The sequence below is a fragment of the Pygocentrus nattereri genome, chromosome 21 (genome assembly GCF_015220715.1).
Source record: "Pygocentrus nattereri isolate fPygNat1 chromosome 21, fPygNat1.pri, whole genome shotgun sequence".
In the NCBI taxonomy this organism is placed as follows: Eukaryota; Metazoa; Chordata; class Actinopteri; order Characiformes; family Serrasalmidae; genus Pygocentrus; species Pygocentrus nattereri.
Window position 1 is genome coordinate 26,615,850 of NC_051231.1, and position 20,801 is coordinate 26,636,650.

Below are 20,801 nucleotides of genomic sequence, written 5' to 3' on the forward strand. Positions count from 1 at the left end.
GTATGCCTTCACGGATGTGCAAGTTACCCATGCAACAACCAGTACACACCCATACAGTGACAGATGCAGGCTTTTGAGCTTTATGCTGGTAACAGTCTGGATATTCCTTTTCTTCTTTGGCCCAGAGAACATGACAACCCCTATTTCCATAAAACATTGAAATGGTGACTTGTCAAACCACAGAACAGACCTCCTTTTCATATGAACTTGAGCCCAGCGAAGTTAGTGGCATTTCTGGTCATTGATATATGGCAGTGGTCACCAACCTTGGTCCTCGAGATTGACCTTCCTACAATGTCTAGTTCCACCCACAATCTGCTACATCTGCTCCAGCTAACTAACTAATCCAGAAGTTCCTGATTGGCTGGATCAGATGTGTTAGTGTTTAGTAAGGCAGCATGTTAAATGAAACTAATCCAAGTTGGAACTAATATCTGCACAGGAAAGTACATCTCTAGGAGGACAGTTGGTGACTATTGATGTAAGATTCATCTGTCTATAATACAGTCTTTGCTTTCATTTCTGAATAAAGTGATGAACAGGTTTTATTGACAGCTGTTTTTCAAAATATTCTTGAGCCCATGCAGTGATATCTATCATGGAAACACGCCTTTTTAATTTTTAATGCAGTGGTGAAATACCTAAAATCTTTGCAATCACTCATTCAGGGATGTTGCTCCTAAACTGTTGTATTATTCGCTGACATACTTTTGTGTGAGTGGTGAGCCCCAACCCATGCTTGCTCATAAAGAACTTTCCTGGATGCTACTTAATACCAGATGACCTCACCTGTTTATGATGTTTTCTGGCATTTGACAACATGCCTGATCTTAAATTGCTCATCCCAACTTTTTTGGAACAGACTTCAGAATAAGCATATATTCCGATTTTTACATTTAAATACAGACAAAGTTGATTTATAAATCACAGCTTTTCTGTCCCAACGTTTTTGAAATTGAGAAGCTGTGGACGCTGGTGGGCATCTGCCCACTGCCTTCTGTTTTGAGTTATACTGTCCATGGTAATTGACCATATGATGCAGATATGGCTGATAGAGATTAGGTTGGATAACATATTCCTTTAAGTTAATCAGTTGCATGTGCATGACTTGTAACAGTCCATGTAACCCTTATTTTCGATAAACAATGTTTCTGTCATGTACCAACGCAATAAGCTGTCTATCTCTCTTTTTTCAAGCTCAGTGCATGGATTTCACCTAGCTAGCTGCATGTTTTACTGATGCATGGATCTCTTGTGTTGCCATCCTTCCTCCCCTCACTCTTCAAAAGGCATGATTGGTAGCTACCGGCCACCCATGCTGCCATGGCCAGGTCCCATTGACGGGATTGTTAGTATGGCTGGCATGCCGCCACATCACATGGGGGTGCCTGTCTTACCCCACCACCTCCTGCAGGGCATGCCTGGGCTGCCAGGCATGCTTTACTCGGGTAAGGACCCCCCACCCCCGCCCCCACCCCCACCACCTCTGCAGTTGCTTCCTGTCTGCCTCTCTAACTCAAACTGGAGGGGCTACCTGTACCATAGGTTCAGGGGCTTGCACTAACCCGCCAGTGAAAACTGGATTGAAGAAGAGAGATGTGGTATTGTTTCATAAACACTTTTTTAAAGAAGTAACACCACATTTGAGGATGCTCCATTTTTAATGTAATCTATCTAATTGTCTTATTGTCAGTCCAGTCTAATTATAAACCGTGGTGTTTAATCCAGTAAACTAAGCCAGACTAAGCATTCTTATTCTTATTAACAGTAACAGAATAAGCATTTAGTAGTCTAACTGTAGCTGCCATGTTATGGTACATATGCTAGTGGTCATTTCTCACTAAACATAAGAGTACAGACTAGAATATGAAGGCCTCAGCGTATCACTTGACCGTTGGTCATCCAGTGACTCACAACTTAGTCAGTACTCTCATTGTGTGCTGCGACTGCTTTCACAGGTATGAATGGAATGGCTCCTGGAACTGCAGGAAACCCGTATGGAGCTCAGGTAATGTAGAACGGAAACGCAGCTGTTGCTAATGCCCTTCAAAGCAGCAATGCTTTGAAGTCAGACACCACTCAACATTTATTTTATTTCCAGCTGTACTTAATACTTAAGTACTTAATTTTTCATGAGCTGTTCATTTTTCATGGGATATCTTTGAGGAGATTAAATAATCAGTGTCCATAAGAAAGGTGAAAGTCAAAGGAAAATAAGTGAAAGAGTTTCCAAAACTGAAGTTCAAAAAATCATTAAAAGGTACAGAGAAAATGGGGCTCTTAACAGAGATGCAAGACCTTGTAGACCACCAAACAGGTCCCATCAGATAAACAGCATTTAAAGCTGTCATCTTTGATAGAAAGGAGAAAATCAATCTCCACTCTTGCTTACCAATGTGACAAAATCCACAGGTGCTACTGTCCATCCTTCCACTGTGAGAAGACAAATCAACACTAAGGAAATAGACAAAAAGAAGTAAAGATTTACTAGAACACTGAAACTGCAGAGAGCCCAGACCTTAATTTCAGAAAATGTGCTTGGGATTACTTGGATCATGAGAAGTAATGCAACCAACTTCTGAGACTGAACTTGGGAGTTGTTCACACAAAGCATGGAAGAATATCCTTGCCGATTTCTTTGAAAAACTAAAGAGAGTCTCCTGAAAAGAATAGAAGACTGTAATAAAGGCAAAAGTGTGGACACACTAAATACTGATATATTGATATTGTATGTAGTTGTTGAAGCTTCCATGTAATTAGTAAATTGATTTTAAATAATTGAATTAAATCGTTTTGTTTGACATACAGTACTGTAAATCAACACATACCTCAAACCATGTAACATTGTCAAGTAATCTCAAATAGACCTGCTTATGTTCTTTCTGACACATTATTATATACCGTGATATACAACAATGGAGAAAAGTACACTGCATAGCTAAAAACAATGAAGCATGAATTTTGTTCATACTCTTGTCCATTTTTATAGAAATCAGTATGTCCCATCAGTGTAGCTGCATTGTCCTCATAGCTCCAGTGCAAAACTAAGAAGCAAAAAATCACCAGATGTATCTCAGGGGATTCACTACATTTGGGTTAAGCTGAAACATTTGATGTTTGTCTGAAACATCACTTAAAAGGTCCAGACAGGACTCAGACAGACATGACTGTTATCAACAACAATATACGAATGACGTTTGTCATGTATGAACTGTTAGTTATTGTATATATGAGATTAGCATAAAAGAGGACTGGCATACAAGAAGAAAACCCGCTACTGATGACACAGTAAACCAGGGACTTTGGCATCTTTCTGTTCCTGACACACCCACTTCTGCTTGTACTTGAATGCAGCGCTATGTTAAGCCACATGTGTGCCTCTGTAGGTGGGTGTGATGGGTCCCAATCAGCAGGCACCACCACCCTACCCCGGGCAGGGGCAAGTGGGGCAGCCTGCTCTCCAGCAGCCGTCCACTCCTATATTTGTGGCTCCACCACCCAAACCACAAAGACTCCTGCACTCAGAGACCTACCTGAGGTACATAGAAGGACTGAATTCAGAGTCTTCTACTGTCAGCAAATGGGACCAGACACTGTCAGGTGAGTGCTCACAATATATATATTATTAAATATATATATACTGTTCACAGGGTACTTCAGATCAACCTGAAATAAAAATTAACCTTTTTTTTCCATCTTGTTAATAATATCCATGGTCATGTTAAGCACAATTTATATATCATTTAAAAGACAGAAATTTTGTTTTCCTGTAGTGTAGGGGCCTTTGTGACCCATTGGGAGAACGGTGTGCACTGCAGGCAGGCCAGTCTAGCACCAACACTCTCTGATTATGCAGCTATTCTTTTATCACATGCAGAATATCTTAGTATCGTCATATTGAAGTAAACATAGACGAAAAAGATGTCTAGAAGGCAGCATATGCCTCTCCAAAGATGTGTATATATCTTTCAGCATTTGTCTTCACAGATGTGAACCTGGCTTTTAAACTTTATGCTGGCAACAATCTGGATGTTCATTTTCTTCTTTGGCCCAGAGATATTTCCATGAACACTCTAAGGTTTGACTCGTCAGACCAAACTAAACCAGACTAAACTTTTCCACTGTGCATCAGTCCAATTCAGATGAGCTTGAGCCCAGAGACATTGGCTATGTTTCTAGATGTTGTTACATGCATTGTTCATGTAATAATTAAAATCAATCTGAAATCAAAATCCTTATATTACCTTGTTAATTCTTGTCCGTGGTCATATTAAGCATGATATTTATCATGTAATATCAAAGACAAAATTCTTGTTTTCCTGTAATCTTCCAATGAAGTGTGATTTCTGCTCACTTCTAAAACATCTTCAGATGTTTGACTACATAACCATGCACCAGAGGACGGGGATAAATAATATGAACTGATATCATTCCACAGTTGCCCCTGTGATGGATTGTGTTTCCCTCTGAGTATGGTGGGGAAAGAAAATACACTATGCTCTCAGAATCATGTTGACTTTAACCAGTTTCCAATGACCACCAACTGGTAGTTACAGTCTGGTGACATCTGTTTTCAGAATTTATGAGGACTATCTGAATACACCGTAGATGCACAGCTTCTGTGGGGTTTTACTCCCATAACATCAGCTGATTTTGCTGATAAGGCCACCTTCTTCACATTGAATAGAACTTAATCAATGCAGTCAGGTGTTGCAATATATAGTTTGATTAAATAGCTGTCAACACTGCAGCTCTTGATGGATTGTTTTGAGTCAGTAGGCATCCCAGTTTTAGGTACTGAACTGATAAAGCTGTGTCTGTTTTCTCTCAGCTCGTAGGAAAGACGTACGCCTTACAAAAGAACAGGAAAGCAGACTTCCCTCTCATTGGCTGAAGAGCAAGGGGGCTCACACCACTATGGTTGACGCTCTGTGGAGACTGAGAGACCTGATGCTGAAAGACACTCTGAACATTCGGCACACTTACAATATTCAAAACATCTAATGTAAAGATATGAAAAGTGAGTAATGTGAGAGCCACAGCACCCCGCAGTTACGATTTTCCCTGCTCCAGTTCCCTGATTTCACTCACAAAGCTTTACAGTTTGCTGGATTTGAATTGGAGTTGAATCAAGTGTTTTAAATGAAGACAACACTAAACTGTGCCTCCAAGGACTGGTGTGTGACACAGCTGATCTTAACCATTCCTCTTCAGTCTCTAATACATGTGTCACGTGTTGGGTTTTAAAGTGTGATTTTGTAAAATGTTAAGTGTAGTCTGTTGCCTTTGTTAGTGTTCATGGAATTTCATAGCACTTTGAATGCATTTGCATTTTAGTTTGTAATTAACTGTTGCTCTAAGATAGAAAAAAAAACATTTTCATAAAATGTTGTAAATCTTCACCTGTCGATGCCTTCATTACCTGTTCTCCGTTAGTCTTAAGGTTGCTTGAAGTTAGTTAGGTGAATGAAAGCAAGTTAAAAAAAAAGTTCAGTGTAGCCTGTGGGCAATTTGAATCCAGCTAATGTTCACTGAAGTAATGTTTTGATTTTTTCATATGAATTTCATATCTCCTCATTTTGGTTAACTGTAAAGCATTTCAGAACGAATAGCATTTGCTGCTGGCTTAGTGTTTCAATAAACTGCCGTTCAAAGTAATTCTCGAGTTTTTATGTGATCAAAGTTACAATGTCAAAATCAGCCTAAAAAGTTAATATGTGAACGATTACACTGGTCTTAAGTTAGGGGGTAAAATCATAGTAAGAAGTCACTTCAGACTAAAACATGTTTGGAAATTTAAGAAACTTGCCATACCAGTCCATGGACTTTAGACTAAAATCCTTTTGTTATGAGTGAAAATATGCCTTAATTATGTTTATTTTATTAAAAACAAATGATTGGACATTCAATTTTGTCACAACAATCATAACACTAGCAAAACTTTACCAAAGGTTTAATTACTGCCTGTTTTGGTTGTGGCAATTTTAGCTCATTTTCATCATAACTCAAAAAACGCTAGCCAGTACATGACTATAAAACACTGCTTTGAACAGCTGTACACACATACAATCATAGCATTGTTCATTAAAGCACAACGCAGTTTAAGTAATTCATTTTTACTTCAAAACAATGGGATTTAATTCCTCACCATGTGGCCGTGAGACAGGGATGCAGTCTTATTCCCTGCTATAAAATGCAGGCTGTGGCTAAAAAATAAGATCTAAAAAAAACAAAAACAATGTAAGTATTATTTTCAGAAGTTGAAATTTGGGGTTAGAGTTTAGGACAGCCACCACCCAACAGAAAGCACCCTGAATCTATCACAGTTCATGTCTTGGGTTTAAATGGATCATTATTGCATAATTCTTGTAAATATCTAAGGTCTGAATACTTATGTTTAACAGGTTTTTTTCTTTTGTCTGTGGGACCTCAGCTTGAACTAATTATTCCATTGTACAACACACACACACACATATTTGGCCAAAAATGACCAAAATTAATGGCCAAAAATGTATGTTTTACATACATATGTATGTACACACACACACACACACACACACACACACACACACACACACACACACACATATATATATATATATATATATATATATATATATATATATATATATTGCTCAAAAAAATAAAGGGAACACTTAAACAACACAATATAACTCCAAGTAAATCAAACTTCTGTGAAATCAAACTGTCCACTTAGGAAGCAACACTGATTGACAATCGATTTCATAGCTGTTGTGCAAATGGAAAAGACAACAGGTGGAAATTATTGGCAATTAGCAAGACACACTCAATAAAGGAGTGGTTCTGCAGGTGGGCACCACAGACCACTTCTCAGTACCTTTCTGCTTTCTGACTGATGTTTTGGTCACTTATGAATGTTGGTGGTGCTTTCACACTCGTGGTAGCATGAGACGGACTCTACAACCCACACAAGTGGCTCAGGTAGTGCAGCTCACCCAGGATGGCACATCAATGCGAGCTGTGGCAAGAAGGTTTGCTGTGTCTGTCAGCGTAGTGTCCGTCAGCGTAGTGTCCAGAGGCTGGAGGCACTACCAGGAGACAGGCCAGTACACCAGGAAACGTGGAGGAGGCAGTAGGAGGGCAACAACCCAGCAGCAGGACCGCTACCTCCGCCTTTGTGCAAGGAGGAACAGGAGGAGCACTGCCAGAGCCCTGCAAAATGACCTCCAGCAGGCCACAAATGTGCATGTGTCTGCACAAACGGTTAGAAACCGACTCCATGAGGATGGTATGAGGGCCTGACATCCACAGATGTCCGTGCAGGACGCTTGGCATTTGCCAGAGAACACCAGGATTGACGAATTGACCACTGGCGGCCTGTGCTCATCAGATGAAAGCAGGTTCACACTGAGCACATGTGACAGAGTCTGGAGACGCCGTGGAGAGCAATCTGCTGCCTGCAACATCCTTCAGCATGACCAGTTTGGCAGTGGGTCAGTAATGTGGGGTGGCATTTCTTTGGAGGGCCACACAGCCCTCCATGTGCTTGCCAGAGGTAGCCTGACTGCCATTAGGTACCGAGATGAGATCCTCAGACCCCTTGTGAGACCATATGCTGGTGCGTTTGGCCCTGGGTTCCTCCTAATGTAGGACAATGCTAGACCTCATGTGGCTGGAGTGTGTCAGCAGTTCCTGCAAGATGAAGGCATTGAAGCTATGGACTGGCCCGCCCGTTCCCCAGACCTGAATCCGCATATCTGGGACATCATGTCTCGCTCCATCCACCAACGTCACGTTGCACCACAGACTGTCCAGGAGTTGGCGGATGCTTTAGTCCAGGTCTGGGAGGAGATCCCTCAGGAGACCATCCGCCACCTCATCAGGAGCATGCCCAGGCATTGTAGGGAGGTCATACAGGCACGTGGAGGCCACACACAATACTGAGCCTCATTTTGACAAGTTTTAAGGACATTACATCAAAGTTGGATCAGCCTGTTGTGTGTTTTTCCACTTTAATTTTGTGTGTAACTCCAAATCCAGTCCTCCATTGGTTAATAAATTTGATTTCCATTGATGATTTTTGTGTGATTTTTGTTGTCAGCACATTCAACTTTGTACAGAACAAAGTATTCAATGAGAATATTTCATTCATTCAGATCTAGGATGTGATATTTGAGTGTTCCCTTTATTTTTTTTGAGGTGTGTGTGTGTGTGTGTGTATATATATATGTGTGTGTGTGTTAGCATTTTTTTTTTTAAAAAACGACCTTCCATACTTTAAAGATCTGAACAGAATAAGAACAGCTCTTTTTCATTTGACGGGCCCGCCATGCTGCCGTTGCGTCACTGCCTGTGGGACTGAATGAAGCGTCATCCTTCCAGCGGCGGCGGCGGCGGCGGCGCTTCCTCTGCGTACACATTCATTCACCCCGACGACTCGGGAATTTAGTTTAAATTTGAATGCAACATCGCTGAACAATGCAGAGAAGACGAGCTACTCTGCGTTTCTGCCCCTGCCTTTTACTCGCCGTCAGCTGGCTGCTGCGCGCGGCTGCTGCGGACGGTTTGGTGAACGAGGAGGTGAAGCGCACCGTGGATCTCAGCACGCACCTCGCTAAGATCTCCGCGGAGATCCTGCTGGCGAACCAGGGCGGCTCTCCTGTTCAGAGCTTCACTCTGGCTCTGGAGCCCGAGCTTGGGCCTCACCTGGCTTACGTCGGGGCCTCTGTGAGTAACGCTCACCTGAGCAGAAACGCTTCGGCGAGTTAGCTTAGCTTTGTGAAAGGGGCGGCCATGCAAGGAGGACGAGGCTGGAGTTAGCTTCCTGCTCGAATTTTCCGTCCCACCTTAAATGGTGCAGCAGCTACGTTCGTGCGCCTGGGGAGCTGGAATGCAAGCGCTGCACTGTTTAAGGTGGAACGGGCATTTCGACTAGAAAGCTAACTTCAGGCTCGTACTCTTGAAGCTGCCTTGCTCGTTTCTTAGTGCGCTTATAATGGCGCTGTGTGCAGCAGCGTTAATGTAAGTGTGTGTGATGTTTAATGACCGAAACGGCGGCCTGTGCTCGGATTCTGGGGCAGAGTATTGTTAGCATTAGCATCCATCATTCATGGGCATTAGCTTTAGCTAATGCTGTACAAACCTAGCTATCTAGTTATCTCGCGGAATTCTTTAGCATGGGACGCATAGAATGAGTAATATATTCGGTGTATAGGGGTTTACGTGGCTGAATGGATGGAAAAACGGGAAATGGTCAGTTTATTGATATTATGTAATGCTTTAGTATTTGTGTTAGCATTAGCTAGTTAGCGCATTTCTACAGCTCTTCCGGCCTGTGTGCGGCTGCGGGACACGTCAGCGCTGCTTAAAGGAGGCACCTTCGTCTGTTCTCTCATACATCCTGCAGTTGTATCTGTAAATGACACATTACTCTTTATTACATGTTCACTTTAATAAACCTGTACCAACGTGGTTGAGTAAATATATGGATTTAGTCCCTTTTTCAGGCCTGCTCTGTTATCATTGAACTAAAGCAAAGTTCAGTGACAATCATTGTGTTGACTAAATCAGTCACAACAGTAAAACCACCTCCCTGTTTCTACGCTCAATGTCCATTTTTAAAGCTTCACTTACTGTATAGCTGCACTTTGTAGTTCTACAGTTACAGACTGTAGTCCATCTGTTTCTCTGCATACTTTATAGCCCCCTTTTACCCTGTTCTTCAGTGGTCAGGACCCCCATGGACCACCACAGAGCAGGTACTATTTGGGTGGTGGATCGTTCTCAGCACTGCAGTAACACTGATGTGGTGGTCTGTTGGTGTGTGTTGCGCTGTGTCCACTCACTGTCCACTCTATTAGACACTCCTACACTGTTGGTCCCCCTTGGAGATGTACAGTCAGAGGCAGTAGCTCATCTGTTGCTGCAGAGTTTATGGCAGTCATCCTCTAGTCCTTCATCAGTTGTCGCAGGACGCTGTTGGTTGGATATTTTTGGTTGGTGGACTATTCTCAGTCCAGCAGTGACACTGAGGTGTATAAAAACTCCAGCAGCACTGCTGTCTGGTCCACTCAGACCAGCACAGCACACACTAACGCACTACCACATGAGTGTCACTGCAGTGGTGAGAATGATCCACTGCCAAATAATAACAGGGCAAAAGTTACAAGACACAAGCCTAAAGTCACTATGACCAATGTCAAGCGTAGACTAGAGGGGTATAAACCCCACCCCCAACGTAGAAGTTGCTGTGGAATTGCATTCTCTAGTGATCAACAACCCTGGTCCTGGAAATCTACTTTCTTGTAAAATCTGGTACCAGCCACAATCCAGTGATCCAGCCCTAGTCGTCCAGCATCAGTACTTGATCTTACTGATGCTCTTGAGGGACAGCAGAGGCTGTTACTGCAGGGGAACAAGCTCACTACTAATACCACTGATTTCATGTTAGATGAGCAGGTATCTACAAACCTTTTGACATACTGTGTATGTATGTTAGGCAGAAGGAAAGCACTAGTCCAAAGAATGAAAAAAGCCCATGCAAATTAGTCCTTGCTGGTATAACTGACATTGTGATTGTAACAGGTTTGGCCATTGTTTCTGCTGCGCATTTGCAAAACAGGAATATGGCATTGGCAGTCAACATCTGTCCCATGTCGTACACAGGTGAAAGGTGAAGAAGAGGAGGATGAGTCTTTGGAGTTGAAGGAGACTGCCGTCCATGGTCGGAGGTGAGCATCCATCGCAGGTGACGGGAATGTCTCGAGGAAGGGGGGAAAGTTGTCAGTTCACTTAGAAAGCATCTTAGCCAGTTTTAAGTTTACAAGTCTATGTGAGTCCTGAAAAAAATTTGCTTCACAAGCAGGTTTCAATCTGTGATTTTAAGACTGTTTCTGTATGTTGGGCTATGTACACATCACTGTGTGCTTCTTACCGTAGGTCTCATATCGTTATCTTGCAGTGGTACATTGTTCTGTTGTGTACTGAGGCTGCAAACTAACTAATATTCATATTACTTTCTTCTTTAATGTCAGATGAACTTATGTAATTATATAAATTAGATTTTTTGCTGAGCAGTTCGTTTAATTACAGGATTGTCATACTGATTCAGAGAAGTGTATTTGATCCTGTCACCCTTCTCTTCTTCTTGCAGTGGTACATTCTTCCAGGTGCAGCTGCCCTCTGCTCTTGCAGCAGGTGGAAAGCTGCGCGTTAAGGTTGAGACGGTGCTGACCCACGTGCTGCGCCCGTTCCCCTCTCACATCACCCAAGCTGAGAGGCAGCTGGTGGTTTTCCAGGGGAACCATTACCTGTACTCTCCTTACCCCACCCGCAGCCAGAGCACCCGTGTGCGCCTGGCCTCCAAAACTGTGGAGAGCTACACCAAACTGGGCAACCCCAGCAAAAATGATGAAGTTATTGAGTATGGTCCGTTCAAGGATGTAGCTCCCTTCAGCCAGGTAAATGTGAAGTAGCTGTGACATGATTTAACAGATAAGCTGGTTGCGATTATGACTCGGTGTTAAAGGACTAAAACAGTTGCATGTTGCAAGCAAGTTTGCAAAGTTTCGTTTGCTTGGTCACCAAAGAACTGAACGTAGTACATGATTTCCAAAGCATTATTTAATCATCATTTTAAGAATATATATATATATATATATATATATATATATATATATATATATATATATATATATATATATATATATATATATATATATATATATATATATATTAGCTAGCATGGGAACAGCTCTGCTCACCACAGAATGTGTTCAGTTCTGGCCGCCTGTGGTGTTTGAATCTGTTGCCTGATTGGCTGACTTAATACAGGCTACAGACCACAGTATAGGATTGATTCTAGCTAACTGATGCTCTGTTGACACAAGTGTAGATGATAAACTAATGTCTGAGAGAGTTAATGTCCAGTAACAGGTGCCGGAGTCACAGAAATTCTAAATCAAACCAGTGGTGTCTAGAACTGAACTGAAGCGTTTTGGCTTAGCTGTCAAGAGTTTAGTTAGCAGGCCATACAGCACAAGCTTGGCTCCAGCTAACTGATCCTAAAATGGCACTCAGTTACAGGGTATCTGAGAGCTAAAAGTCGAGTGACTGGATTTAGAGTGAAAACCAAAATGCAACCTGTTCTGAGGAGTGTATTTTTCCATCTTTCTATCAGTGCCACTCAACAGTATTCTCCCTAACCGCCAGTCAGACAGCTCCTCTAAAATATAATTGGATGGGATGTTTGGCTGTTCAGAAATAGAAATTTGACACACAAGTTTAAAGGCCACAACACTTAAAAATACAGCAGCATACCTTGTTAACGTTATACTGCCCAACCGTAATTGCCAAACCATTTTTCTGAATGCAGATTAACCTACACTTTCTCACAAAATCTTCATTGGTTGATCAAGCAAAGTCTTGAACTGCTGTGTCTGGAGACCCTGCCAAATGTTAGAGCTCAAAGATTACCTTATGGTAGCTTAGACTTACTTGTGCAATGTGGTCCGTGTTTCTTGCAGGACACAATGAAGATCCACTATGAGAACAATGCCCCCTTCCTCACCATCAGCAGCATCACCCGCACCATTGAGGTTTCTCACTGGGGCAACATCGCTGTGGAGGAGACCATCGACCTGAGACACACTGGGGCTTACCTGAAGGGGCCTTTCTCCCGCTACGATTACCAGAGACAGTCGGACAGTGGCATCTCATCTGTCAAGTCCTTCAAGGTATGCTGACAGTCCTGAAACAAAGACAAAGGTCTAAACATTTTAAAACAGTAGTTTGGCAAAAAAAATAGCTTTTTTGTTTGTATTGTAGTTATGAGGCTAATTAAAAAAAAAAAAAAAAAGTAATGGAAGCTTATAGCCCACCAATTAGTACTGTGCAAACTGCATGCCTAAATCATTACATGCTGGCAAGGTTTTCTGCCACATTTTGTAGTATATAATTACAATTGCACTTATTCAAGGTGTGATATAAGAACAGGGTATGATCTTCCATTATAAAAATGGTCAAAGTATTCGCTTTAAAATTTGGTTATAGCAGCCTTCTGTTTAATAACTTAGTCTGAGCTGGAATTCAGATGGTATTAGATATGCTCTTGCATCATAAACTGTGCCATTGATCTCTTACTATTTCAATACAATAATAATACATGTTCAATACTTTTCCTTGCTCTCCATCACAAACCAGATATGATTTGATATTGCTTTTCGTGCTCTACAACTAATGTCTCATGTTTCTTCTACCCACAGACCATCCTCCCTGCCTCTGCCCAAGATGTCTACTATCGTGATGAGATCGGCAACATCTCCACCTCTCACCTGCAGGTTCTGGAAGATTCCGTTGAGGTTGAAGTCCGTCCACGCTTTCCCCTCTTTGGAGGCTGGAAGACCCACTACATCATTGGCTACAATCTGCCCAGCTACGAGTATCTCTATACCTTGGGTGCGTCCCACCAAATGCTTTTACTTTTAACAAAAGAAAACCAAAAAACTAATTTTAAATGACTTTGTATTCAACAGTTCTAATGCCGTTAAGCTTGTGCTAACTGGTCCCTATTAACTCTTGATCATTGTATTTGTTATTGTTCATACTGTCACATTTGGGAATTGTTTCTGTACATTTTACAGAGTTTTAGTGCAGTATTTGAAAGAGAATCAATGTAGTTTTGTTCCACAGGTGATCAGTATGCACTGAAAATGCGACTCATTGATCATGTTTATGATGACCAAGTTATTGACCACATGACTGTGAAAGTGATTCTTCCGGAGGGAGCCAGGTATTTCGAGTTCTCTCTTGATCTCCCAGTTAGTAGACTGGGAAAGCATTGCCTCAGACAATATTAATTTACTCTATATTAATCTGTTTGTTTTATGCATTATTAGTCTTATTTACACATCAGTGTTTCACAATCTTTCTTCAGGAATGTCCATTTGGACACTCCATACGTCATTGACCGTAGCCCTGACCAACTGCACTACACCTACCTGGACACATTTGGCAGGCCTGTGCTGGTGGCCACCAAGAATAACCTGGTGGAGCAGCACATTCAGGACATGGTGGTAAGATTTTTCAGTAGTTCAGTATTAAATATTAAGCTAGACAAAAATGATGGAACTACGTTATCAGCTTTATGCTGCTTTGCTCTTGTCTTATCTTTTCATAGTCTTTGCATGTTGTTGTTGTTGTAACCCCCATGATCATATAATGATTTAGATGTGCAAGCATTTATCCACATTTCATTTCTGTACATTATTCCAGGTTCACTACACCTTCAACAAGATTCTGATGCTGCAAGAGCCTTTGCTGGTGGTTGGAGCTTTCTACATCCTGTTCTTTACCGTCATCATTTACGTGCGCCTTGACTTCTCCATTACCAAGGTAGAAACTTAGCAGATACTAATCATGTGCAAAGGTTTGGGTGCCCTGGTCAAATGTTTTGTAGATCTTCTAAGTGAAATTCAGTGAACACTTTTTAATGCACATTTCTTTTTTGCTGATTTTTTTTATTGTATTAAATTCCAATATGTTATTCTTAAATATTCTTAAATATTTAAATACTCTATCTAAATATGTTAACTTCTCTTCTATTAAGATCCATAAAACCTGTAATTTGTGTAAAACGGCCTAGTAGTCCATCATTGCATAAATCGGTTCCTTTGAAATACAGTGAACGCATTATTAAAAATTGGTATGAAACTTTTGTGAAATTTAATCCTCTATCCAATCCAGAATTTTTAAAAACAATTATCTGCTGAAATATGAGTCAGTAAGTAGGTCAATCATGCGTCCCTGTATACTATTTCCTTCCCAGTTGTGGACCCTCATAGCTACACATTTGTGTTTTCTTAACATGCCTGACAGAATTCATCATATTTTTTAAACAAGCTTAATGTGTTATAGCTGGAAAAAGAGACAAAGTGTACAGTGCATGGGGTCTCAGGACTAGAACAGAGAACCACTGTGGTACCTTCTATAATAAATGCCTACTACGTATGTCCTCCTTGATACAAATCTACTGCAGGTGGTGTTTCCTCTCATACCAAATATATCTCCTACTGATATAAACTTACTTCAGATCTCTGTCTGATAGAGGAAATGTAGAGGCTTTATCTACTCTGATAAAAGCCAACTTCAGATATCTGCCAGAGATACATTTGTAGATTAACACATTGCAGACATCACTCGCTTTTCCAAACATGCTATTTTTGACCTTTGGTACAAAGTTGCTGAAGCTACATGAAGACTAAAGACAGAGCATATCTGCACTGTCCTCTCTCACATTGTTGTTTGTTTTTTTTTTTCCCCTCTTCTGTTCCCAGGATCCAGCCGCAGAGGTGCGGATGAAGGTGGCCTCAATCACAGAGCAGGTCCTGACCCTAGTCAACAAGAGACTGGGACTGTACAGGCAAATGGATGAAGTGGTGAACCGCTACAAGCAGTCCCGTGATACTGGAGCCCTCAACAGTGGCCGCAAGACTCTAGAGGCTGAACATCGCACTCTCACCAATGACATTGCAGCCCTGCAGGCCCGGCTCAAAGCTGAGGGCTCTGATCTGGCTGAGAAGGTACAGCCAGCTCAATTCTTTGAATTGCAAGAAGTGATTTTTAAATCTCCTTGGTTAAGTTTTAAAGGAACGCCTCACTCAAAAAAAAAAAAAAAAAAAGCTGGCATTGCTTATTTTGAATGACTGTCTAGTAATAGTTGTGTAGATTGTCTTATGGGACTTTGACATGAAGCAGCTGAGATGTTTAGAAACCAGTTTATTGAGTAGGACAGCTGTTGGAGTGAACTAACAATTATATGTAATTAATAACGAAAAAAAAAAAACAGCCATTAGGGGTGTACTTTGTGTACATCTGGTGCTGGTCCCAAGCCCAGATAAATGGTGAGGGTTGCGTCAGGAAGGGCATCCGACGTAAAACTTGTGCCAAAACTGTCATGCAGATCACAAATATGATTGCCATACCGGATCGGTCGAGGCCCGTGTTAACAACGACCGCCTCTGGTGCTGTTGACCAGCAGGGTGCCGGTGGAAATTGGACTACTGTAGGTCGAAGACCATCAAAGAGGATTGGAGGAAGGCAGGTTAGAAGGCAGCGAGAGAGAAGGAAAGGCAGGAGTGAGGAGGTTAGAGTAGGGACTCTGAACATGGGGACAATGACTGGTAAAGGCAGAGAGCTTGCAGACATGATGGAGAGAAGGAAGGTAGATATTCTGTCTGTCCAGGAGACCAGATGGAAAGGAAGCAAGGCCAGGAACATTGGAGGTGGATTCAAACTGTTCTATCATGGTGTAGAGAGGAAGAGAACTGGAGTAGGGATAATCCTAAAGGAACAGCTTGTGAAAAGTGTTGTGGATGTAAATAGAGTGTCAGACAGGATCATGAGCCTGAAGTTGGAGGTTGATGGTGTAATTTTGAATGTGGTCAGTTCATGTGCACCACAGGTTGGTTGTCAGTTAGAGGAGAAAGAGGAATTTTGGAGTAAGATGGATGAAGTGGTAGATGGTGTCCCTAGAGAGTAGAGATTAGTGATTGGTGCAGACTTCAATGGACATGTTGGTGAAGGGAACAGAGGGGATGAAGAGGTGCTGGGTATGTATGGTGTGAAAGACAGAAATGCGGAAGGTCAGATGGTTGTAGATTTTGCAAAGAGAATGGAAATGGCTGTGGTGAACACATATCTTCAGAAGAGGGAAGAACACAGGGTGACTTACAAGAGTGGAGGGAGGTGCACACAGGTGGATTATATCCTTAGCAGGAGATGCCACCTAAAGGAGATTGGAGATTGTAAAGTAGTGCCAGGGGGAAGTGTAGCAAGGCAGCATAGGGTGGTTGTCTGTAGAATGAGATTAGAAACAAAGAAGAGGAAGAGAGTGAAGACAGAGCCAAAGATTAGATGGTGGAAGCTGAAGGAGGAGGATGGTTGCAGGCAGTTCAGGGAAAAATTGCAACAGGCCCTTGGGGGCAGTGAGGAGCTACCTGAGGACTGGGAAACTACAGCTAAGGTGGTGAGAGAAACTGGCAAAAATGTGTTGGGTGTTTCGTCTGGTCAGAGGAAAGAAGACAACAAAAGTTGGTGGTGGAATGAGGAAGTCCAGGAGAGTATTCAGAAGAAGGCAGCTAAGAAAAAGTGGGATAACCAGAGAGATGAAGGAAGTAGGCAGGAGTACTGTGAGGCTAGTCTCATAGCAAAAAGAATGGTGGCAAAGGCTCAGGCCTATGATGAGCTGTATGAGAGGCTGGACAGTAAAGAAGGAGTAAAGGACTTGTATCGTTTGGCTAAACAGAGAGATAGAGCTGGAAAGGATGTACAGCAGGTTAGGCTGATAAAGGATAGAGAGGGAAATGTACTAGTGAGTGAACAGAGTGTTGAGTAGTTGGAAGGAGTACTTTTGAAGAACTAATGAATGAGGTAAACGAGAGAGAGAGGAGGACAACAGGGGGAGATATAGTGGATCAGGAAGTGCAGAAAATTACTAAGGTGGAAGTGAGGGCAGCTTTAAAAAGGATGAAGAATGGAAAGGCAGTTGGTCCAGATGACAGACCTGTGGAGGTATGGAGATGTTTAGGAGAGAAGGCAGTGGACTTTTTAACCAGGTTGTTTAACAAAATCCTGGAGAGTGAGAGGATGCCTGATGTGTGGAGAAGCAGTGTACTGGTCCCCATTTTTAAGAACAAGGGTGATGTGCAGAGCTGCAGTAACTACAGAGGTATAAAGTTGATGAGCCACACCATGAAGATATGGGAAAGAGTTGTTGAAGCAAGGCTAAGGTGAGAGGTTCAGATCAGTGAGCAGCAGTTTGGTTTCATGCCCAGAAAGAGTACCACAGATGCAATTTTTGCATTGGGAGTGTTGGTAGAGAAGTACAGAGAAGGTCAGAAGGAGCTATATTGTGTCTTTGTGGATCTAGAGAAGGCATATGATGGGGTGCCAAGACAGGAACTGTGGTACTGTATGAGGAAGTCAGGTGTAGCTGAAAAGTATGTTAGGGTGGTGCAGGACATGTATGAGGATAGTGAGACAGTGGTGAGGTGTGCAGTTGCAGTGACAAATGGTTTCAAGGTGAAGGTTGGGTTACATCAGGGATCAGCTTTGAGCCCCTTGTTTGCAATGGTGATGGACAGGTTGACAGATGAGGTCAGGCAGGAGGCTCCATAGACCATGATGTTTGCAGATGACATAGTAATCTGTGGTGAGAGTAGAGAGCAGGTGGAAGAGAATCTGGAGAGGTGGAGGTCTGCACTGGAGAGGAGAGCAATGCAGGTCAGTAGAGACAAGACAGAATGTGTGTGAATGAGAGGGAGGCAGGTGGAAAGGTGAAGATGCAAGGAGTAGAGGTCGTAAAGGTGGATGACTTCAAATATCTTGGGTCAACCATCCAGAGCAATGGACAGTGTAGAAAAGAGGTGAAGAGGGTGCAGGCAGGATGGAGTGGGTGGAGACGGGTGTCAGGGCTGATGTGTGACAGAAGGATAGCAGCAAGAGTGAAAGGGAAGGCTTACAAGACAGTAGTGCGTCCTGCTATGATGTATGGTTTGGAGACTGTGGCTCTGTCTAAAAGACAGGAGGCTGAGCTGGAGGTGGCGGAGATGAAGATGCTGAGATTTTCGTTGGGAGTGACAAGGCTGGACAAGATTAGAAATGAGCAGATCAGAGGGACAGTGAAGGTGGAGCAGTTTGGAGATAAAGCCAGAGAGGCCAGGTTGAGATGGTTTGGACATGTGTTGAGGAGGAATAGTGGATATATTGGGCAAAGAATGGTGGAAATGGAGCTGCTGGGTAGAAGAGGTAGACCTCAGAGAAGATTTATGGATGTAGTGAAGGTGGACATGGAGATGGTTGGTGTAAAAGTAGAGGAGGCAGGGGATAGGGCAAGATGGAGGCAGATGATCCGCTGTGGCGACCCCTAAAGGGAGCAGCCGAAAAAGAGTTTTCCCTTTACCCCAAAGTCTTAGCCAAGACATGTTTGGTGTCTCAAGTTTGCTTCTTCAGTTTTGCACTCAAGCCAAGACACTAATATAGCTAGCATATAATAGAACTGTATACCCCACCATTTAGCGTCTTGCAAACTGCATGCCTAAATCTCACTCTTTCCTCATACAGTATAGACTTGCTTATGTACTTTCTGAAACTGTATGGCACACTGTTGTCTATAAAATCTGACAAAAGTGTGGGTTAGGGCTAGGGTTCAAGATGACTGCTGCAACTGCTTTTAGCTGTGCAATATATTTTGTCCATTTTTAAATACAAGTCTTCTGCTTGTTGGCTACATTCATCTCATTGCTCCAATACAGAACGAAAGAATAAAACTTTGCTGATTAGGAAAACTAATAAAAAATTTTTTTTCCCCAAACAATTTCTTTGAAGTGGAATTCCAACACCGTTACAAAATGTAATGAAAGTCATTCAGAGTGGTTTTACATCGAATTCATATAACTTAATGTACCTACTTTACAGCTCATAATGGTAAAATAGCGATACATTAACTGAGCATTGTGGATGTTTTTCTTACAGGTGGGGGAGATCCAGAAGTTGGATGGCCAGGTGAAGGAGCTGGTCAACCAGTCCTGTCAGGAATCGGAGCGGCTGGTGGCCGGGAAGGTGAAGAAGGAGACTTATATTACATCAGAGAAAACGCTGGCTGGCAAGAGGCAGGAGCTCATTTCACGCATTGACAGCCTCCTTGATGCTCTGTAAAACACCACTCATTCACTTACGTGCTGATCATTAGTCAGGCCAAGTACAACTATGACCTGACCCCTTTCACACAGACACTCGCACACACTCGGTGTTGAGTCTTCTTGCACATTTAAGTGAGCACACTCAGCCACCTTGAAGTGTGTGCGCTCTGTCCGTTTCAACTTCTATCCTGTGAGGGGGGGCATCTCAAAGTGTGCTAGAGATACCCAGTTTGTCATACATTGAGATTTACTTTTGATTTTTGGTTTTCTGATTTTAAGGCAGCAGGCTTCAGTCTTTCAGGTTTTGTTAGTGTTTCATGCCCAGTGCACTTGATCTGTTTTTTTCATGTGTGGGGTTTAGCGTGGGTAAGGGCAGGTTAATGCGTTCCACTGACATTGTCACCTGTACAAACATTCTTTGCCTTTTTGTCTATCTCCTTGGCACTTAGTTTATTCAGGGGAAAAAAATCTTTACCCTGCCCTGAAACAAATGCAAAAATACTGAATATCTGAAGACGCGGGATGGTCCGTCACCATCAAAATTTCTCCCCCATGTTTTCTGGTTGGATTGTTTTCTTACATTTTTGTATGATTTTCACTTTTTGTAAATGATATGCTGTCACTACCATGAGATTGTGTGTGGGGGCAGAGGGAAATGGAAAAATGTTGACAACCTCCTCCAGTATCAAAAGTTCAAAACTGATATTAAACGCGGTGTTGTTATAAACTGTGTGGTTTCTTCTGTTGTCTTAAAGGTTCTTCTAAATGCAGGATCTTAATTTATCATTTTTCAGTGGGTCAACGAAAAATCTGATTTACAGAATGTTCCACCCTCTGAATGTAGTCAGTCAAGATGTTTGGTGTCTGAAGTCTGCTTCTTTAGTTTTGAGGCTGTGAGGCTAATGTAAGTAACAAGTAATGGATGGACTTGTGTTTGCATTGTACCTCCACTGCAAAACTGACTACAGTTTGGGTAAGAGGAATTGTTTGCTTTTATAATTACTCATTTCTGCAGCTGACACTTTTTGCCAAAAGTGACTTGTATGATAAGCTTCTGTGGACACTACACTTAAACAAAACACCGTTAGGAGGGCGCAATGCTCTGGTGCCAAAACTGAATTC

At 42.2% G+C, this 20,801-nt stretch overlaps 2 protein-coding genes across 4 annotated transcripts in view; both read left to right on the forward strand.

Annotated features, from left to right (window-relative positions):
• The window catches only part of pbrm1 (polybromo 1), a 30,052-nt gene extending 24,394 nt beyond the window's left edge, over nt 1-5,658 (forward strand). For 2 of the 3 annotated variants that reach the window (XM_037532360.1, XM_017712088.2), the window contains exons 26-28: nt 1,959-2,008; nt 3,387-3,600; nt 4,832-5,658. In XM_037532360.1, coding sequence (XP_037388257.1) covers nt 1,959-2,008; nt 3,387-3,600; nt 4,832-5,004 — 437 coding nt within the window. In that variant the 3' untranslated portion in view covers nt 5,005-5,658. Of the gene's footprint in view, nt 1-1,289; nt 1,449-1,958; nt 2,009-3,386; nt 3,601-4,831 lie in introns of all 3 variants that reach the window. The other variant, XM_017712070.2, reaches the window with a different exon arrangement.
• A 2,671-nt stretch (nt 5,659-8,329) lies between these two features.
• Nucleotides 8,330-20,406, forward strand: rpn1 (ribophorin I). Its single transcript, XM_017712055.2, has 10 exons — nt 8,330-8,709; nt 10,648-10,712; nt 11,135-11,441; nt 12,507-12,716; nt 13,245-13,437; nt 13,672-13,771; nt 13,916-14,054; nt 14,254-14,373; nt 15,315-15,560; nt 19,513-20,406. Exons 1-10 carry the CDS (start codon nt 8,461-8,463, stop codon nt 19,693-19,695), a joined length of 1,812 nt encoding a protein of 603 aa, XP_017567544.1. The 5' UTR covers nt 8,330-8,460; the 3' UTR covers nt 19,696-20,406.
• The last annotated feature ends 395 nt before the right edge of the window (nt 20,407-20,801 follow it).

Bases quoted from the DNA above. Each gene is read 5' to 3' on its own strand.
- rpn1 (XM_017712055.2), top strand. From the start codon at position 8,461: ATGCAGAGAAGACGAGCTACTCTGCGTTTCTGCCCCTGCCTTTTACTC. The intron at 11,442-12,506 runs GTAAATGTGAAG...TGTTTCTTGCAG, and splicing joins ATGTAGCTCCCTTCAGCCAG to GACACAATGAAGATCCACTA. The intron at 15,561-19,512 runs GTACAGCCAGCT...TTTTTCTTACAG, and splicing joins GCTCTGATCTGGCTGAGAAG to GTGGGGGAGATCCAGAAGTT.